The sequence below is a fragment of the Labeo rohita genome, unplaced genomic scaffold (genome assembly GCF_022985175.1).
Source record: "Labeo rohita strain BAU-BD-2019 unplaced genomic scaffold, IGBB_LRoh.1.0 scaffold_101, whole genome shotgun sequence".
Taxonomy (NCBI): Eukaryota; Metazoa; Chordata; class Actinopteri; order Cypriniformes; family Cyprinidae; genus Labeo; species Labeo rohita.
In genome coordinates, this window is record NW_026127131.1 from 114,846 (window position 1) to 130,615 (window position 15,770).

Sequence of the window (15,770 nt, forward strand, 5' to 3'; positions counted from 1 at the left end):
CCTTCCTCCATTGACTCCAACAGTGACCATTGGGCATACGGCCCCAACTGACTCTCATGGACCAGTGGCTACACCTGGGTTGGACATTGCATTGCTTTTGCCATGCACCTGCTCTTCAGACCTCCACCCCTACGTTTCCGGCTAGATCCACCCTCCCTTAGGCTCCACAGGTCAGTCTGCACTTCACTACTTCAGCTCTTCATCTCCACCTCCAATGTCCGTGTTGCTTCTGGTCATCCCAATGAGACCATTTGCACTTCTTCCTCCATGGCTCCTCCCTCAAGCAATGTGGCGTGGTGCTGTGGCCTGGATCGCCTTCCATCTATCCCTGCTCAACACCCTTTTTTGGTTGTCATCTCTTTGTCACCACTTTTTTTCTATTCTGTCTCCTCCAGTTGTCCGTTCTCCACCAGAGCTTCCTCCAACATCCTTAAGCTTGTATTTGCAATGGATTTTTGTTTTTATCTGCATTGTTCCTCCCTGCCTAGTTTGTCATAGTTAAAGATTTCATCAGGTGTGTGTTTCTATCAACTTTGTTTGCAATTCATGTGTGTCTCGTTTATTATTGCATTGTGTTGCTTCACTCTTTTGTACTTGGATTAACCTGTGGATGTTATTATACTCTGGAACCTGAGTCACCTTTTTGTGCACTTACACAAGGTGAGATGGTAGGCCTATTTATCAAGAACATTATTGACTTATTACTACTTATTATTATTACTTTCTTCATACATGAATAAAACACTTAAAAATGTATATGCATACATTTTCAGCATTTTTAAGCTTTATTTCACACATTTAAAAACTGCATTCTGTAATGGATCAGGCTTCCTTTATTATTTCATTTATTTCCTTTACATTTATTTTTTATATTCCTATCTATAAATGTATGTCTAGTGTCATTTTTTTTTCTTAACAGCGTCTCCACCCAAACTGATGATCTTTATATTCCATATTATCTCTCTTAAAACATTTTTTTTTTTTTTTTTTAAGATTTGAATTCATACACTTCACAGTAAAAGTCCAAAGACAAACACGGGGAACATGTAACAAATGATGTGTGAAGAATGATATTTGAGCATGTTCAGGTAATCCAACTAATAAGTGCAAAAAGACACCTGTTTACATGGCCGTCCCTTACCTTTGTCTAATGACAGTTTTGCAGCAGCCCTCCTCCACCCCTTTTGTAGAATGTTTGATCAGTGTAAGTGATCTCTGTATGAGTTTGAACTGTTTCAGCAGTAATCTCAAACACTTTAAAAAAAACAAATCTCTGAAAAAGATGTTTGAGAATTATTGTTTTCTATGCAACAGCTATACACATTATTTTAATATTATTATTTTTTTTTACAATTATATTAGCATTAGTTAACACTTGCCTTCTTGATCAGTTTTTCTATTTTTTTTGCAGATGCAGAAGATCCCAACTGCAGCTACAATCAACAGAGATCCAGCAGCAGAAGCGCAGATCAGAACTATCTGAGAGTCTGGAGAATGAGAAGGAGAGTGTGTGTTATAATAAATGTAAGTTAATGTGTACATAAAAAAAAAACACACATTACATATTATGTACCTGAACATGGCTGACATGGTTCAGTGTTGTTGAGATGTTGGCAGTGTTGGACAAGCTACTTGGAAAATGTAGTGAGCTAAGCTAACAGTTACTCTTCATTAAATGAAGCTTAACTACACTAAAGCTACAGCCTTGGGTAATGCAGCAAGCTAAGCTACAGCAACATGGCAAAAGTAGTTTACTATATCTAAACTATTTTTTACATTTTCATTTTTCTATTGAACCAACATCATACCAAGTCAATGCTCTCTCAGTGATCAATTAAATTATCAGTCATACAGGCATAAAAGTCCAGTTTAATTGTTTATTTATCCACTCTTCCAAACCAATTTGGCAACAAAAATCAGTATAATGTACAGGGCTGGGTTTATCTCATATTTTGGGGGGTTAGGGGGGGTTAAATTCTTCCTTGAAAAACATTTTTTTTTTTAAACAATGGCACCTGTTTCAGAATGTTGAATGAATAAAACAGGGAAAACACGAAATTTTTAAATAAAATAATTTAGACATATAACTGAATAACATAGTCTATATATGAATGGGTGTTTGTCAACTGATTGCATGCCATCAGAGTTTACAGCGTTGACAGCTTCGTAAAAAAAATAGCCTAATGGAAGTGCTGTAGTTTTGCTGTATATAGCTACTGAAATATGACAGACCACACAAATACAGCACTTTAATATACTGCCATTTTTAAAGATAGTAATTGATTTCATGAATACAAGACTGTGAATAAAAAACATATGCCAAATGTAAGCCAGTTTTGGCCCAGACCCTGTTACTATCTGGGAAGCAAAGCTAAATTCTGTTGTAAATTTGTTAACTGACAGTAAGAATATTTGTGCGCGATCAAACAGCTGAATAGCATATTCCGGCATTTTGGTCATAGTAAAGGCATAATTCGATACTGCAAAGTCCAAAGCAGTTTGACGTGTCAAGAATATTAGCAAAGATTATTATAATTCGTTTAGACTAGAACACTGTTTAATTCTTATTTCGCTATGGAACCTGATCGTTTTTTATTATTATTATTTGTTTGTTTGTTTTTTGCTAAGAACGAACCGAAACATTTTGCCTTTCGCCATGAATTTGTCAACCCACACCCACCCACTCCCCATCTCGTTCTTCGGAGTTTGAGATCTTCCCAGAGCACTAGCTGCTTCAAAGACTAAAATCAAGGCGTCCACCACTAGTTCAAGTACTAAGTTTTTTTTTTTCTCAATACCGCTACAATAGAGGCAGTACGTGCATTGCATTCACGCGTTTGCATTGCAGATTATAGTTTTCTGTTGCTACGTGGGCGCTCAGTGTTTTTCTGACATTTAGCTAAAATATAAAGATTCAGCGCTTCACAAAAACAATTTGGTTGTCTCTAAATTAAGACACACTTTTCTCATCTCCTCGAATGCAAAAAAAAAAAAAACATTAGCCTTTATAAATACAGTGCTGTATTATAAATACAGAAAACATGTACTTTTTCAATCAACACTTCTTTATTTACCTCAAGTCTGCAAACACGCTGTGATGCTTCAAACTGCGCGCCGCACTTCATTCACGTGAGAGGCGGGACGATTAATACGGTTTGACTGACAGTTTAATGAGCCAATGGCGTCACGAGGTTTAGTGGCGGTGACGTCGCTTACTGACCCAGGATCAGTGATCTGTAGCAGTTATATTTCCGATTTGAGCTTAAAGTATAGAAAAATATATAGCTTTTAGCTTTTGTTGACGCTACCGCGCTACTTGATCAAAATAAGAGCTTAGCTACTGAAAAGCTATTTGATTCAGAAAACAGCGACGCTACCACCACGCTACTGAGAAATGTAGTTAAGCTAGTAGCGTCACTACTTGTAGCGACGCTACTGCCCAACACTGCTTCTTTGTCACTCATTGTCTAGTCACTATTACATTAACGGTGTTTTGCTTCTGCCTGTTTGCCTTCCTAATGGAATAGTATTATTAAACTTTGAGTTTTGGAACTTTATTTATCATATTCATCTGTCTTCCTGCAATCACCTGTGACACCTGTGACCAAATAGCACACGTACATATGCAAGATGTCTGTTAAAGATCACTTGATCTGGAAAGCATCTGCTGCGTACAAACATCTGACAGACGTCTATAAGATGTCAGTTTTACATGCATTCTAAATCATAAACATCTTAAAGACATCTATTTAACATCTGATAGAAAACATCCTATAGACATATTGCAGACGAGTAAACACTCTAATAAATACGTCTTGCAGACGTCAAATAGACGTCTAAGTGATGTACATGTGCTATCAGGGTTACTATTGAGAGATGAGAGGGTCTGTATGACTTACAACTGGAGAAAGTGTAACAGTCAACTTGGATCACGTGCCTTAATAACCAATCACATTACAGCCTTGACGTCACTGAATTTCAAAGCTGTGCGATACTCAATTGCTTTTTACGGATACCATAGGAATGAATGAAAAGTGCCATATAAGCTGAATCACACTTGTTGCAAAAGGTCAGAGACTTCTCTTATAAAATATTTTTTTTTTTCAATGTGAACTTAAAATAGTTTAGTCCAAAACTATGATTTGGTGTAAAACATGTTGAAGATAAGCACAGCAGCGTACATTTCGATGCTGATGATCCTGATGATGATGAATTTTGTGAAGAGATGTTGCTGATAACTGGAACAGGCAGATGAGCTGACAAGACATAATAGAGAACACATATCTACTCAGTCATGAACAGTGCTGGACTGGGACAAAAATATATATATATATCCCCCCAAAGAAACCGTCCCACTGGGTATGCCAGATTACCAGTCCAGCCCTGGTCATGTGCTGATTCTGGAGCCAGTGAGATTTCTGTCATAACATTTGCATCTTAAGAGAAGGTAAATAAATAAATGGGTTTTCTTCATTCTAAAACACAATATGCATTTATCAGTTTCTAAGCGAAGCAACCATACAGAAAACTAGTAAAAATGATTAAAAATAAGAAAAAAAACATCATAACATTTATGATGCCTCATTTCTGTCAAAAAATGCTGAATTGAATTAAATTTAAATTGGCCTTAAAAAGATGAGGAAAAAAGTGTTTTTTTTTTTTTTTTTTTTTTTTTTTGTACATATAGCTAAAAGTGAAGCTAAAGTACATATAGCTAAAAGTGACCACAACTGAAGAAACACCTACACAACAAACAGGGTAAGTATTTCTCTACTCACCATAGACAGTAAGATTGAATGTGTTGAGCTTTTGTTTAGGATTTGTTCTGCTGCTGGTATAAAGTCCTGAGTCTGTGGTTCTGGTGTTTGTGATGGTCAGAGATCCAGTCTGATCCAGCTTCAGTCTGTCTCTGAATCTACCATCAGCACTGTTATCATAAAACATACTTATATTTGTCTTTATGTTGATGTCAGCAATGAGAATTTCTTTAAACCTCCACTCGATCTCATCGTTCCTCTGTATATCAGTATCATTTAGAGTGACAGATTTTCCCTTCATCACCGATACTGACAGCACTGCATCAACACCAATCACACCTGATCAAAAAACAAAAAAAACAAAAACACTTTTTAGCAAAAGATATTTATTAATGTTTATTAATATTTAAATAAAATATACATTGTTGAAATATATAGTTGCTATATATAATACCATTTAAACACACACACATGTTGTGTTTCCATGTTTCATGGGGACATTCCATAGGCGTAATGGTTTTTATACTGTACACACTGTATTTTCTATCGCCCTACACCTACCCTACACCTAAACCTAGCCCTCATAGGAGACTGTGCACACTTTTACTTTCTGAAAAGAAACTATAATTCTGCATGATTTATAAGCCTGTTTCCTCATGGGGACCTCACAAATGTCCCCACAAGGTCAAAATGTACTGGTATTACTATTCTTGTGGGGACATTTGGTCCCCATAACGTGATGAATACCAGGTGCACACACACACACACACACAACTGACATTATTAAAATGTACATATAAAAAGTTTACTATGGGGATTTTATAAATGTTATATATTCTGCCAAGAAAATGTATATGTAACAATTATTTATTGCTATTAAGGTAACATGGTAATATCATACTTGTTGTAGGACAAAATGCCAGCTTTCAGAACAGAAGCATGAATACAAAAAAATGTGAGTATATTAGTCATAAATCTTGAAAATATTACTAAATGAATGATGAAAACAATAAAGAACACAATAATGTATGTGGACGTGATAATATACGCAGAACTAAAGACTAAAAGTAAGATAATATAACTTACCAGACAGCAGTCCCTCCAGGATTTCGCGGGATTTTTTTGTGATTGTTGCGGCCTAAAATGCCAGATTTTGCGGCAGCTTTTTCAAAAAGTTGCGGGAAAAGTTGCGATTTTTTAGACAGATTTTTCTCAACAGCATTGCATTACCTTATGATTTCACAAACATGTTATGAATTTTTTAAGTGTTCTTTGCAAGCTTACTCCCCCAAAGCACAGGAATTCAAAAATTCTGGCAAAACATGTTTTATTTGCTCATCAGAATAAAGTGCAAAGGCTATTTTTCAACCCTGACAACTCATGGGCAAAAAATATAAGCCCATTTCTTTTCAGTTCAACTTGACATTGCCCAGTGTAAACAAGTATGAACCAACTGGATGTTCCTCCAACATAAAATATGAAATGCAGTGAATCAGTTGCATTAGAATAAAGTGCAAAGGCTATTTTCAGCCCTGACAATTAATGCGCATAACAGAAGTTTCAAAAAGAATAATCTTGTAATAAAATAAATTGTTTCATTAAATAAAAAAAGCCCATTTCTTTTAAATTCAACTTGACATTGTCCAGTGTGAACAAATATGAACCAACTGGATGTTCTTCCAACATAGCATATGAAATGCAGACTAAAACACGTCAACAATCAAATCATTCATTAGAATGGTAAGACAAGTTCATTCTTCAACGCTAACTTCCTAAGTATCCAAGCTGTCCTCCACTTCATCCTCAGAGTCGGGCCCAAAATCGATCTTGAGCTCATCCCTCTCAAACACTCCACTAGTGAGTCGCTGATTGTGGTACAAGAAGACCAAGGCTTTGAGGTTGCTGTTAGTGATTGATCTTCTTCTGCTTGATAGCACAAGCTTGTAAAGGCTGTTGCTTCTTTCAGCATCTGCTGAGTTCACGATGACATCCTTGTATCGTTTGGCTAAGGCACTGAGGACAGGAAGTCTCTCGAGAAGCCCATCCCAAAACACATCTAGATCTACCACTCCACATGCTGACGCTTTGAGTGCTGCTGGACCCAGGCGTTGGAAGTAGGCATCAAACTCATCATTGGGGACAGCACTGAAGCCTGGGATGTGTGTGTAGCCAGAAACACTGTCCTCCATGAATGAAATGTAACGAGGGTCAAACACTCTGACTTCTCGAAGGAAGTTGATGGCAGGTTGTCCCTCTGACATGTACTTCGTGAGTTTTTCCTCTGCATTGCTGTACGCTAGATGCACTAAGTTGAGGATGTGTGTTTTGGTGGCATGATGGACATCAAGCCCTTCAAAGTGCTCAGCACAGGATTCATACTGTAACTCCTTGTTTGCAGTAAAGTTCATCTGTAGATCCTCGAAGTAGTCAAAAACCTTGGTGGTTATAGGTTTCCTGCTCTGAAAGATGTCAAGTAGCTGTAGAATACGTTCACACTTATCTGCCATGATGCTGAGCTGAACCTGGAGACACTGAGCCATGTCTTCATTCTGTAGCATCTCATGGAGTCTCTCCACAGACTGCGGTGCACTGCTGCCACTCACCTGTGAATAGAATTAAAACAGAATTTAGTCCTGCTTCAACGCAATTTACATAAGCAAATCCAAAAGCAAAAACTTGAACATGTTTATTAGGGCACATGCTAGTGTAAACTGGGATGAATTGGAAACTTGTTATCATTGTGAGAATTTGTACTGAAAGGAGGAAGAGTCTTACCTTTATTTCCATCTCTATGAACTCCTTGTAGAGTTTAAAGTGCTCTGAGTGGTATTGCACCGCACTGAACCAGGAGTTCCACCGTGTAGCACAGGGATCTGGAGCCATGGTTGCCTTTTGTCTGGTAGGATGTTTTCCTGACATGAACTGGAGGTATCTTCTTTTCCGAGAGCCAGCATGGTAAAACATCTGCGAAAAGCTGAGCATGAATGCATTTAGCTGGTCAAAGGTCTGCGGAAGGCATCACCGATGAGGTTCATTATGTGGGCCATGCACGTAACGTGCAGTGAGTTTGGGAATAAAGACTGCAAAGCAGCTGTATATGCTTTCTTCATATAGGCTGCATTGTCGGTGTCAAAAACAATGACATCCTCATTTGCTATGTCATATTCCTGCAGACACTTGACCACAGACACTGAGACAGTTGAGTGGTTGCACTGCTCTAGGAAGACGGTGTCTGCCAAGTAGGCCAGTATTCTCCCAGATTCATCCTTTTCCAAGGGTGCAATGAGAATGTTTAGAACACATCTCCCCTCTACATCTGGAGTCTCATCAAATATGACTGCAACAGGCTTTTTGGCTAAACGTTTTCTGAGTGCCTCCTTTTCTTTCAGGTAAACATTGCCTAGGTATTTTTCTTGGAGCTGGTGAAATCCAGGAATGGCTCCTCCATTCGTTACATTTTCAAAAAGAAACTTCCTCATTGCTGGGTGGTCACTTTTGGAGAGTGGAATATTCAAGGCAGTACATGTGGCAACCCAGTCTTCACATATCTTAGGAGACAAAGAATAAACAGAACATGCATATTTGTTAATGACATTAAACAATTACTGTCTCCAGTACAGCCCAATGCACAATGTTAACCATTTTGTTTCTAAAAGACTGACCAGTACAAAACTTTAAAAATGACCCTGCTTAGAACACTGTTTAAAGCAGGGGTCACCAGTGTGGTGCCCATGGGCACCAGGTAAGCCCAAAGGACTGAATGAGGTTGCCAACAGACCAATTGTAAAAATAGCACAACTCACCAGTGAGATGTGTACAAAAAAAAATAGTGATAGTGTCTTCAGTCACTATCACTATTATCTCCTCTTTATTCTTGCATTACTTGTCCACACATATGGTCACTTGCTTGGTAACATTATTATTAGTTCATGCTTCACCCTTACAACTCTTATATATTTATGTTCTGTAACTAATTTAGCTTTTACTGTCATGTTTTATTCTTTATTCAGGAGCAGCAGCAGGAATACTGATATCAATCAGTTTGTCAATTTTCCTTTTCCCAAGTTTTATTTTTATCATTTATTATGCAAACTGAAAACTAATTTATTTACTTTATGGCCTTGTCCTGTTGTCTAAGTCATTAAAAAACGTTTGTTCTTCGAAAGGTTTCACTTTTCTGACAGCTCGGGGTTTGTTTGGAACCAGTGCCATATATTGAGAGTTACGACACTCTTTGAACTCGCCGGCACGCAGTCACGTGGTTCATGTAGCTCTAAAAAGTTCCAAACAGCTCGACGCTGTCAGTCGGTTTGAACGGGTCCTGCGGGAGGCAGCTCAGAAACGTAATTTTTAATTAGAGCACTCTGTTTGGAACTATTGAGGGCTCCATGAGTCACGTGACCGCTCATACAGCAAAGTCAATGGTTGTCACAACTCTGAGTATATCGAATGCTCTGGGTTTAACGAGGATCAGTTATGCCCCCCCTCTCCCCCTCGCGGCTTTCTGCACGCTCTGATCACATGCAGATCTGACAGCAGACAACCGCTGCTTCCTCAGGAGGCTGCAGCGCAGGTTCAGTTAAGAAAAAATCATGTTGTCCCCGTAAAATATTTAGACTTTTAGCATTTTGTTGCCGCGGAGCCACGGCTAAGTCTATGTAGGGGAAACACTGGAATAAATGATTGATGAAACTACCGTGTGAAAGCATGAAAAATAGTTTTGTTAACTGCCCCTCTCAAACTCGCTAGCACTATCACCTTTGCCCACGCAAGGCCTGCCTGACAACTGACAAAAGCAAACCACCACAGACCTAGTTTTACAAACGTTATGAAGTTTTGTTGTTTACCTTGTTCCTTTCGCTGCTTGCAATGGATTTGCGAGCAACAGCTTCGGTGATAGTCACTTGCCGTGTCGGCTCTTGCACGGACATCCTTCTGGCATGTTTTGCTGTAGAGAAGTGTCGGTCAAGCGAGGATTTTCTTTTGTGTTCCACGACAATGTTGCACACAGTGCAAAATAGTTTCCCTCCACTTTCATGGAGAACATTAGGGAATTGCTTTGCACGGTCTTTCGCAGTGATATTTGTAGGTAAGTGTGATGTATTTGCGCTCATGCCTGCTTTCTCTGATAAAGAAGTCCTTCTGTGTGAAAATAATGCCGCGTGCAGTGACGGACCAAACTGATTCGAATTTGCGGTAAAGTCGCGGTGATTGGATGAAATTGCAAGGCCGCAAATAAATCACGGGGATTGGCTGAATTTGCGTGAATTGGCGCAATCGCAACATCGCGAGTTTCTGGAGGGACTGAGACAGACTCCATGACCACAAACAGAAGAACATAAATGTGTCAAACATTTCCTTTAGGATTTCATGGAACAGCTTCAAATAACAGTCCTTAATTATAAATGATAGAAGAGCTGAAGAGGAGAATTCTGCTGGTCTGCAAGTGGTTTAGTGAAACTCTGCAGTCAGTATCAGCTCCTCTGTTAGCACCTCCTTTCACAGACTAAATATGACTTATTAAATTTAGACTATATCAATATTGACAAAATAATAAAGAAAACTCCTTCTAAAGACAGGACTTAAATATTCCCAATTTATATTGCAAAAAAGTGTAAACCTCTAAGCCAGTGTTTCTGAATAATTACCTTGTTGAAATTGATTGACGGCCAGCATCTACAGCAGCCAATCAGCATCCACAGATCTACACGCAGATGAGCATCCCCAAGGCACTTCGTGTGGACTTTTTTTTTTTTTTTTAAATAAATTTAAAAGCTTAATAAATGGAATAAAATCTATTCTGTTCTTGTTTAGTGTGATTAAGTCCCATTTGGTTCAGCTGTGTTCCCTCATTATCCCACTGACTTAAGTTTCTGCTCTTTGCCGGGTCTACTCATTGTGTTTGTGTGTCTTCCAAAGCCTCTGTTTTGGATTATCCCCTGTGTTTTGTCAATAAACACTTTTTAACGTTTCTCAGCATCTCTTGCCTACAAATTGTGATAGAAGACCCGATCAAATACAGATACCTTTTATTTTCAAGGTGCTATTATTATTATTATTAACAATTTACGTCCGTTAGTGTAACCGTATCTCAAATGTGTTCGTGATGGTTTTAAGAAATGTGAGTTTGCCGTTAGCCGTAAAAGATTTTTTTTTTCTATTCTTTTTTCTTATTTTTGTCTAAATATTTTTCTTCATTACACGTGTTGTTTGGTTTTATTTCGTATCATTGCATGTTAAAAATAATGTACTTTGTTATGCAGACGCAAAATATAAAACTGCAGTCTTATTCGCATAGGCTAGCATTTTTATAAGAATTTCTAAAATATTATATATTTAGCATATTTTACTATTTTGTACCCATCTTAATTATTTAATTCATAAATTAGTAATTAAAACAGTTTTTATTTTTATAAAAGCGACATCCGTTTAATCTCGATGGACAACTAATAATGATCAACAATCGGCATCAGTCCGTTAGATCATTTTAAGACGTCAGATAATTTATAAGTTATAACTGCATCTGTCTCGGATGTAAACTGGTCAAGATTTATTTTAATAAACATGTGGAATGCACCTACTGCATGACAGAGAAGCGTCAGCGCGATCACTTTTTTTCCTGATAACGAAACTGATTTTAGGACGCGCTTTCTGCCATCTGTCTCTGAAGCGCGTCACAAAAAAGAACCGAAACTCATTGTATGACTGCCTCACATACATGAGAAATATATCTATAGAAAGTTTAAAATGTCTACTTTTGAACGAACAAATTCAAAACGAAATCAAATACCCCCTGATTATGTAATCTGTATCCCAGCCAACATTTGTATGTGGGGCCCATATGGATATGAACTGGGCTGAAAAATGGGCCCCATATAGGATTATCCGCGGGTTCTGTAATGGCCCCATGTTAACTGCCCACGTGTATTTCATATAGGATTGAACTTGTCACAAAGTGGGACCCAACTGGGCAACATGCACCAGACCCTTTCCCAGCTTTAACCCAGCTAACATTTGATTGTGGGGCCCATGTGGGTTTGACATGGGCTGAAAAATGGGCTCTGTATGGGATTGTCCGTGGGTCCCATAATGGCCCCATGCCAATTGCCCACATGGGTTTCATGTGGGATTACACTTGCCAACAGGTGGGCCCCAACTGGGCAACATGCAAAAGACCCATCTTGGCCCCATCTTTACTACATGGGCTGAAATATGGGTTTTATGTGGGTTTGTCCACGGGTTCCATGTTGGCCCCATGCAACATGCCCCTGTGGGTTTTATGTAGGGCTGCACGATTTGGGAAAGTTTTCATATTGCGATTATTGAGGTCAATATTGCGATACGCGATTGCGATTATAATAAATGGTATTGTGCGTGAACTTGATGGGTTTTTAAAGAAAATGCACACACAGATTAGTGATAATGCGGAAATGTGTATTTGTAACACTAGAAATGGTTTCAAAATAAATTATTTTTACCAAATGAAATAGCATTTGCATTAATGTAAACTTATTTTCTCAAAAGTATAGCTAAATTAAATAAAATAAAAACATACACATTTTCACAAAAATAAGATATTTTAAAGATTTTAAAAACGGACATTTATGAAGAATGTAACATATACTCTGTGTAAACTCTTTTGAAAAGGAAAAGGATATGTTTTTGGTCGATCGGATCACAAGTGGACAGTGGAGACACAGTCGTTTACACCTGGCATTTACACAGCATCTCTTCTGTCCACTTTCGACCAATTCTGACCACATTCCTGCATTTACATACATTACAAACTCCACTGACTGGCCTCTCTCCTGTATGATTTCATGTGATTCTCTTCAGACATTAGAACTGTACATGAATTATGAGCTTCTAGAACGTTTGACCTCCTAACTGAAGATCTTTTTTACAAATATAAATAAAAACAGTATAAATAAAAATAGTCTAAACAAAAAATAGCTGTATTAAGTGCAAACAATTGTGCAGCCATAATCAAAGTAGGCTACACTGTAAAAAAAATCCGTAAAAATACAGTACGATATACCCTAATAATTAAAGGAAGTTTTCCGTTTTTGTTTTTTACAGGCGTCGGAGCCGTCGCACTCAACATTTCTCTGCATATCGTCAGACATCTTCCTCGTGGAGTTTTCTGCCAAATGAGGTAAGTTTTGACCTTTTTTGTCTGTTTTACACACACGGAAGATAAAATGCAAAACACAAACTAATTCGGTAACGTTACTAGCAAGCTGTCTGTGAAGCGACTGTGTAAACAGAGGCGTCCGACGCGCAGCAGCCGCGCCAGAATAATAATGCCGCTTCAGGTCAGCGGTCCGGTAACGTTATCTCCTCGAGTTATCTTTCTCACTTTAATGGACAAATGCACACGACATTATGTCGAAATGACCGTTGTGTTTCTTTCGTTTTCTTTTTTAATGACAGGACGTGATTGCTGCTGTACTGTGAATCTCAAGCACACCTGCATTCTTATCATGGGTTTGTATTCTGTTCTATTAACAGTTTTATTTAACATTACTGTTAAGTATCCAGAAAGAAAATACTTATTGAGCCATTTATTCTGTTGACTTTAACAACAATGTGAAGTTCTTTGCTGTCTGATGTGTCGGAAGCCACGTCACAGGCAACGTGCTAACGTTACCAAAATGATTGGATTGATTACTTTTGCATGTTATCATATCAGGTGTGTTCAAACTGCTTGTCATTATGTATATGGTCATTTTGTAATGTCTTTTTTGTTTAAGGTGATGGACAGTTCAAGATTGCTGTCGTTCAAGAAGTTAATGACCACTGTTGTGGCTGTGAGCTACAAATACCCAGAAGAGGCGGCACTTACATTGGAATTCATACAGAAGTAAGCAACATGTATGTTATGAAATGTGTATCTGTTTATTTAATTGAAAATAATGAAGTATATTGTAAGACACAGATGATCTGACAAGCTCGTATTACAGATGTAAATGGAGACTATTGGAAATGTAAGTTAAGCAATTTATAAACAAATATTTTAATTGGCAAGTATTAGGGTTAGCAGTTAATTTAATGAACTTAAAATACTGTATGATTGATTTTCCATTTCCAACCTGCATGTTACTCTGTAGTTCAGTTTCATTCATTTCATTTTTATAATTATCCATTTCTTTTAGAGTTTTCCTGTGAAGAAATCCTAAATGAGGGTTGAGATGAAGGCAACCAGGTGGGTTTGTATTCTGTTTCATTTAACATTAGTGTTCAATATTGAAAAGAAATTGAGTCTTTGAGTCATTTATTCTGTTGACTTTTACAACAACGTGAAGTTGTTTGCTGAACACGCCTTCAAAGGTGTTCAAAGATGCTTGTCGTTATGTATATGGTCATTTTGTAATGTCTTTTTTGTTTAAGGTGATGGGCAGTTCAAGATCGTTTGAGAAGTTAATGAACAAATCTTCTTTCGTCTTGCGGTTGTGAGCTACAAAATACCCAGAGGAGGCGGCACTTACTCTGGAGTTCATACAGAAGTAAGCAACACATATGTTATAAAGTGTATGAAGCATTTGGTCGTGTTGCTGTTTACTTAGTTGAAAATAATGAAGTATATTTTAGGACATAATTGATTTGACAAGCTCATATGACCAATGCAAATGGAGACTATTGGAAATGTAAGTTAAGCAATGTGTAAACAATTGGAAAGTATTATGGATTGCAGTTGATTTAATGAACTTAAAATACTGTATGACTACTTTTCCACTCCAACCTGCATATTACTCTGTAGTTCAGTTTAACTCATTTCATTTTTTTTTGTCATATCCATTTCTTTTAGAATTTTCCTGTGAAGAAATCCTGAACGTGTTTTGAGATGAAGGCAACCAAGTGCCTATGTATTCCTCCAAGACTCTTGCATGAACAATTTTGAAAATCCATGTAATATTTGAGTTTTTAAGTTGAAAAAAATGGCACTTGCATTAAACATGCAGTTAAATGGGAAATAATACATCCCCTATAATGAATTGCATCACTTCAGTGATATTTCTGTTACAATGAACTTCAAAATTCTGTTGTCAAGCCACTGGAATCACATAATTTATACCTTTCTGGACCTTGAAAATGGTAGTTGCATAGACAATCAATAGAGGGACAGAAAGTACCCAGATTTAACTAAAAATACTCTTAATTTCTGTTCTAAAAATGAATGAGTCTTATGGGTTTGGAATGGTATGAGGGTGAGTAATTGACTGAATTAACATTTTTATGTGAACTATCCCTCTAAACAATATTGTTTTATCTTATAAGAAAAAAAAGTTTTGAATCTTGACTGTTTTACAGTTTGAAGTTTAAATTTTGTGACTACTTTTTAGTACAACACCTGTATTGTACAAATGCTCATGTTTTCTTTTTTTTTAAATTCTGTCTGTTACTGTTTAAAGCTAAACTGTGTTTTTACAATACAGGCATTTTGCCTGAGATGACACATTGTTAAATGAATTTTTGAGTATTTGATATTGTTTAGTCCTAACCCACTTAAGGCAAACAAAAGCCATTGAATGCACTTTTAAGAATGTTTACATGAAGTAAAAATAAATTGAATAAAAATGTTCAATTTGTATATTGTGCTGGATTTATTTGCTTTATATATATATAAATATATAAATACACCATTAAAACAGAAAAAGTCCTGTTTTTTTACCGGTGGCAGACTGTAAATTAACAGACTAAATTTACGGTACAAAGTCCAGGTAATGAGCTGCCAGTACTTTTTCCGTTTTTTTACGGAATTTTTTTTTACAGTGTAGGCTACTCTCTCAATGTTCAATGTGCAAATAGAGACCAATTTTTTTAAGCTTGATACAGAGCTATAGACAACTACACAACCTATTATAGGATACATACAAATAACAACATATATATGTTATGTAGCCTAATTTGCGCGCACTGTGGAACCGCTCTCTAAAAGCGCGTATTAAAATTCCTTTTGAAGGCGCGTGCGCGTTTTACTTTCGGTTTCGTTTTTAAGGTTCGTGCGAATTC

At 37.2% G+C, this 15,770-nt stretch overlaps 3 protein-coding genes and 1 long non-coding RNA gene across 4 annotated transcripts; 1 reads left to right on the forward strand and 3 right to left on the reverse strand.

Annotated features, from left to right (window-relative positions):
* Positions 1 to 1,147: 1,147 nt before the first annotated feature.
* LOC127157199 (uncharacterized) lies at positions 1,148 to 4,553 on the reverse strand. The gene is made up of 4 exons (XM_051100432.1): positions 4,374 to 4,553; positions 4,182 to 4,256; positions 1,380 to 1,487; positions 1,148 to 1,230 (listed from the first exon to the last, which is right to left on the reverse strand). Exons 1-4 carry the CDS (start codon positions 4,423 to 4,425, stop codon positions 1,148 to 1,150), a joined length of 318 nt encoding a protein of 105 aa, XP_050956389.1. The 5' UTR covers positions 4,426 to 4,553.
* Positions 4,554 to 5,906: 1,353 nt separating this feature from the next.
* On the reverse strand, positions 5,907 to 7,640 carry LOC127157200 (uncharacterized). The gene is made up of 2 exons (XM_051100433.1): positions 7,533 to 7,640; positions 5,907 to 7,360 (listed from the first exon to the last, which is right to left on the reverse strand). The coding sequence occupies exons 1-2, from the start codon at positions 7,638 to 7,640 to the stop codon at positions 6,530 to 6,532; spliced, it is 939 nt and encodes a 312-aa protein (XP_050956390.1). The 3' UTR covers positions 5,907 to 6,529.
* Positions 7,641 to 7,747: 107 nt separating this feature from the next.
* On the reverse strand, positions 7,748 to 10,016 carry LOC127157201 (CGG triplet repeat-binding protein 1). The gene is made up of 2 exons (XM_051100434.1): positions 9,605 to 10,016; positions 7,748 to 8,305 (listed from the first exon to the last, which is right to left on the reverse strand). Exons 1-2 carry the CDS (start codon positions 9,869 to 9,871, stop codon positions 7,748 to 7,750), a joined length of 825 nt encoding a protein of 274 aa, XP_050956391.1. The 5' UTR covers positions 9,872 to 10,016.
* A 2,837-nt stretch (positions 10,017 to 12,853) lies between these two features.
* Positions 12,854 to 15,306, forward strand: LOC127157216 (uncharacterized). Its single transcript, XR_007825864.1, has 5 exons — positions 12,854 to 13,084; positions 13,191 to 13,244; positions 13,511 to 13,962; positions 14,148 to 14,263; positions 14,566 to 15,306. It is a non-coding gene; the product is annotated as an uncharacterized LOC127157216 (long non-coding RNA).
* The last annotated feature ends 464 nt before the right edge of the window (positions 15,307 to 15,770 follow it).